Raw genomic sequence first — 4,842 nt, 5'->3', positions numbered from 1 at the left:
TGCCAAGTCTGCCTCACCTATTTGAAACTTCTGGCTACACCCTTTACTTGATGATGTTAATGTTTCAGATCACATGACTATTAAGCTTCAGATCCATGATCATTAAGCTGCATGTTTATGGAGCCTGCTAGCTAGCTACATATTCAGCCATGGATTATAGTTACATCACACACTAGTTTTCACTCACCATTGTAGCTATATAGCTATGCATACCAATTTTTTAAAGTTGTGCCACATGCATAGCTATGTTGCTACTGTTTAGATGTTTTACTATTACAAACTATATAGTTCTGTATGCATGTTCTTGCATAATTGTGACTTGAGCTATCACTTCGGCGGTGTTTTTTGGGGGAGGGGTGCATGCATGCATGGATTACTTTTATACCATCAATAGCATGTGTAAAATCAATGAACAGTTTGACTGTGATAAAGTTTTAAGATCATATGCAGCAGACAATAATAATAGTACAGCTGTAACCCTCAGGTACACAAAACAAACCACGTCTTACACATCTATAAAATGACTAGTTTTATTTATGCTAGAGAAACATTCTAAGCAATGGAATGCTTTGCTCTTAATATCATCTAGTTTAACACCAGCACACTTTGTGTGGCTCCAGGATTTGCATTTATCACATTTTACCTGTGGTGGATAGCTATATATAACATAGAGTGTGCATGGCCAAAGAACTCACTCACCCAATCATTATAATCTGGATGGCTTACACTGGTATCACCTGCTCCACACATCGTACATCTTTCACGCATATCTGCTACAGAATGGAATTATAGTATACAAACTATATAGATGCATGTAGTTGTATATACTTGAATATGACAGCAAAGTGATTCCAATATTCTCACGGGCTTTGTCAACATTTACACATCTTAACTGCGTTTCATTGATTTTCCCTGATAGCATTAGCTGTTCAGCCATCTAAACATGTACAGTACAAGGCGGAAATGACACTAGCTTTAATGTATACCTTTAAGCAGTAAACTCCGCAGCTACAACCATCATATTGAACACGTTTTTCCAATTGTACTAATCTAAATTTCTCTATGTTGATCTTATCTGTCCCCAAGAAGTTGTTTCTTGTCTTGAAATATTTCCTATGTATAGTATAAAAAACTGACGTTCATTATAATGGAAAACTAACTTCAATGCACCAAAAGTCCCACGAGCAGAATGGCTTGATCCAGATGGGTTCAGATGGTAAAAGATTTTTGCTTCCAGATCTTTTGCCTACATGATTTATGACAAATGCACATATGTATATAGCTGCATGCACTACAAATTATGAACTTACAACGAATATCCAATGATTGGTGCCTTGGTTGTACAAACCTGCAAGCATCTTCTTTGTAGTTAATACCTCCTACATGTGACATAAAGTATATAGTTGTAGTGGACTTTTGCATGAGTTACAATATACCTTTGACAATAAATGTGAAGAAATGTTGACAGCAGCACGGTTAATTATAGCTGTCAATGAAAATGTTCCAATGATATAACAATTCCCGTGTATGTTTGCTATCAGTCGAAGGTATCCATTGACAATCTTTTAGTTGGACATGTCAAATAATCAACATGACTCTATATTATACCTAACCTCATCATTGATATAAGTTCCAGGCTTCAATGTATGGAAACTTCCATGGTGTATGGTAAACCTACCAATTCTTGCCTTCACTACATGACATGGCTGCCCTTTTAAAATGCTTTCCAATTGTTTCTGTTATTAAAGCAAGCACATACAACAATATGCAATATATACAAGAGCATTATAATAAATTTGTATGCATATACATAAGCTAGAAACTACGTATTAGACATGAAATTTAATGTTAAAGTATACACAACTTTTTAGTTGTTGTTGAAGATGTAACACCAATAGATACCTTAGAACTAGTTGAGATAGCTGTAGTGGTAGACTATTATTATATAGACAAATAAACATAGCTAACTACATGAATGGAGTTACCTGTGGATGATAAGCTGTCGTTAAAAGGTGTTTAATGTTCAACTTCCTCATCAGCTCAGAATTTAATTTGTTATTAAATTCTGTTATTAAATTCTGACCCTTGATCACTTGTTACAAGCCTGGGAATACCCATTCTCATAAACAGCTACATGTATAAAACCAGACAAAATAATACATGCAAACTGTACATAAAACAAATACATATTGAGCATATTACCTATTGTATTGCACGTATGTATACCTTAAACAAGCAGCTGCAAACTTCAACAGCACTTTTATTAGGTGTTGCAAATGCTTCAACCCACTTTGTACAATAGTCACTGGTAGTCAAGATATATCTATTTCCTATAAAATAATGTGCCATGTAACTACACAGCTATTATAAATAAGCAGCCGGCTGTACCTGCAGGGGATTTATAAGCAATAGGTCCTATAAAGTCAATTCCTATATGGTGCCATGGTAATTTCACTGGTACTGGATACATCTCTGGAGTTACAATATCTAGCTTCCTGTTCATTCTTTGGCAAACATCACATCGTTTCATCTATAATAATACAAGTTTGACTGGCTTTGTAAGATACTGAAGACTGATTCCATGATTTCTAGATATACAAGTTCAAGATATAGCTAGCTAGCTATCTGCATACATATACACTGCATGTAGTCCACTATACATACACTTTTACTGTATCATGTGCATAATAGAGATTGCCTATATATGTTTAAAATCCTGATAGAATACACAGCTTAACAGCTACACCTTATAATAATCAACCATAATGCAACCACTAAAGAAGCTTTATAAGTAAATTTGGAATGATTTGTTGTATATTATCATCATTAAGCACATCATATGGCACAAATGCTATGTGTGAGATATTTCAAGTAGGTACTATAGGCTTTGAATGGATAATTATAGTTATTGCAAAGCAGTTTAACATGCTAATTTGTTAGACTCTTGTTTCAGCAATCAAAATATTGTACCCTATAGTATTAGAAGTAGCTAAATGGGTACTCACCACCTCTTCTATATCCTTTGTCATGCCATACCACGTGAACCTTTCTGTTACCCTTGACATAGTTTTCTTATAGCCCAAATGGCCAGATGTGACATCACTGTGACAAGCTTTGATGATTCTTTGATGCTCTTCTGTATTTCTAATGTACCTCACTTGAACATCACTCTATATAGTATACATAAACATGTGAAAAAATAGTATAGCTGTTTCATTAATAAATTCACTGTATAGCTATATACTGCACATGCATGCACAATAGCTATTATGATCTATAATATCTCGCTACACTGTGAGCTAACTGTTTAATTACAGGAGTGGATCCAGAGGGGGGGCTATGGGGGCTGAAGCCCTCCTTCACTTTTAAATTGTACTTGATCAGGACCACAATGAATTTTTTTGTCTTAGCATAATAGTGTCACTAATAATAAAAATACACCTTAGAACTATCTTTCCAAGGCATTATCATCGGATTTGTGTTAAATATTATGCAACAAGGGCCTGAATCAGCCATTGGCAGTGCACGAGATCGAGATACTCTAATAGAGCAGTCACATAACTACTCTAATAGAACATGCATTCAGCAGAAACATAAAAGTTGGTTCTGTTATGGAATTTATCCAAATCTATAAGATGTACCTACACATAATGAAGTGCATTGGTCTATTTCAAAAGCCTTCAATAACTAGTATAGTATAATTGCCGTATAAATAGAAATATACCTTAAGTGGACACATGTACCACAGAAAATGCTCTCAGATTCTATCTTAAATCTCAAAATTTTCCAGTAGGGCTGGGCATGCTACAAGACCCTTCTGATAGTCTGTGCTATAGCTAATGATTATAAAATCTTTTAAATTACAAATACCTATAATCGGCTATAATAATACAACCCCTACCTTTGAAGTACCAGACAAGTCTATTTCAGTTCTACAAAGCTATAGGGCAGATAAAGGGAAAAGATATTGCCCTGCATATATAGGATGGAAGATTTATGCACCCTCTTACATTGTCTAAAATTTATGATATATAAGTAAGCATTATATGCTGAAATCAGTGTTACCAAATTGCAGTGTTTTGGCATCTATTTTTCAAAATTTTCCTGTGGGAGGCATGCCTCCAGATGATGCACCCTCTTACAATATCCAAATTTTAACAAAAGGTATAGGATAATGATATAATGAATTTAAAAATTGTTAATTTAGAAATGGAAGTAGGGATCAAGCGATAAAAACTACTGAAACAAGTGATTTGAATGATGGCAACTATTACAACATAGCTTTGTGGGGAAATCCCTACATTGGCATCTCACCACGTCACCATATATGTTCAATGCCTAAGTAGGGATTTCCCCACAAAGCTATGTTGTAATAGTTGCCATCATTCAAATCACTTGTTTCAGTAGTTTTTATCGCTTGATCCCTACTTCCATTTCTAAATTAACAATTTTTAAATTCACTAGTTTGTTAACTTTTTTTGGTATAGGTATATAGCTATTATTGATCTTTGGCACTGACTGCTCTATTAGAGTATCTCGATCTTGCTGCTTGCTTTATGCAAGCTGCTCAATTACTAAATTGAAAGGCATGCAGGGTTTCTATCTCCTGTTTTCTACAATTAGTTACAGCTGGACCATTAATAATGGGCGTGGTCCACTGATCGTTAAGTACGAGCGTGCGCTCTGATTGATAAGGGCGTGGCCGTGTGTTCTTACTTCACTAGGCTGTTTGATCGCTTTGCAAGTGTTGCTATACAGGCATCTACTTGCCCTTACAGTACGGAATCCGTTATTAGTTTTGTGGCGTCCGAATACGGCTGCTCTAAGGAAAGTGTCGATACG

General features: G+C 35.3%; 1 protein-coding gene across 2 annotated transcripts; it reads right to left on the bottom strand.

Annotated features, from left to right (window-relative positions):
• Positions 1–388: 388 nt before the first annotated feature.
• On the bottom strand, positions 389–1,848 carry LOC136254332 (uncharacterized). Of its 2 annotated transcripts, none has more exons than XM_066047011.1 (8): positions 1,614–1,848; positions 1,437–1,562; positions 1,311–1,379; positions 1,161–1,246; positions 987–1,113; positions 829–937; positions 700–773; positions 389–643 (listed from the first exon to the last, which is right to left on the bottom strand). In XM_066047011.1, the coding sequence occupies exons 3-8, from the start codon at positions 1,356–1,358 to the stop codon at positions 506–508; spliced, it is 582 nt and encodes a 193-aa protein (XP_065903083.1). In that variant the 5' UTR covers positions 1,359–1,379; positions 1,437–1,562; positions 1,614–1,848; the 3' UTR covers positions 389–505. The 2 variants fall into 2 exon arrangements, with proteins under 2 accessions (XP_065903083.1, XP_065903085.1); XM_066047013.1 differs by having other exon boundaries at positions 700–770.
• Between the last annotated feature and the right edge of the window lie 2,994 nt (positions 1,849–4,842).

Source organism: Dysidea avara, chromosome 4 (genome assembly GCF_963678975.1).
Source record: "Dysidea avara chromosome 4, odDysAvar1.4, whole genome shotgun sequence".
Classification (NCBI taxonomy): domain Eukaryota; kingdom Metazoa; phylum Porifera; class Demospongiae; order Dictyoceratida; family Dysideidae; genus Dysidea; species Dysidea avara.
Note: the sequence above shows the minus strand (reverse complement) of the source record. Positions and strands in the feature narration are given on the sequence as shown.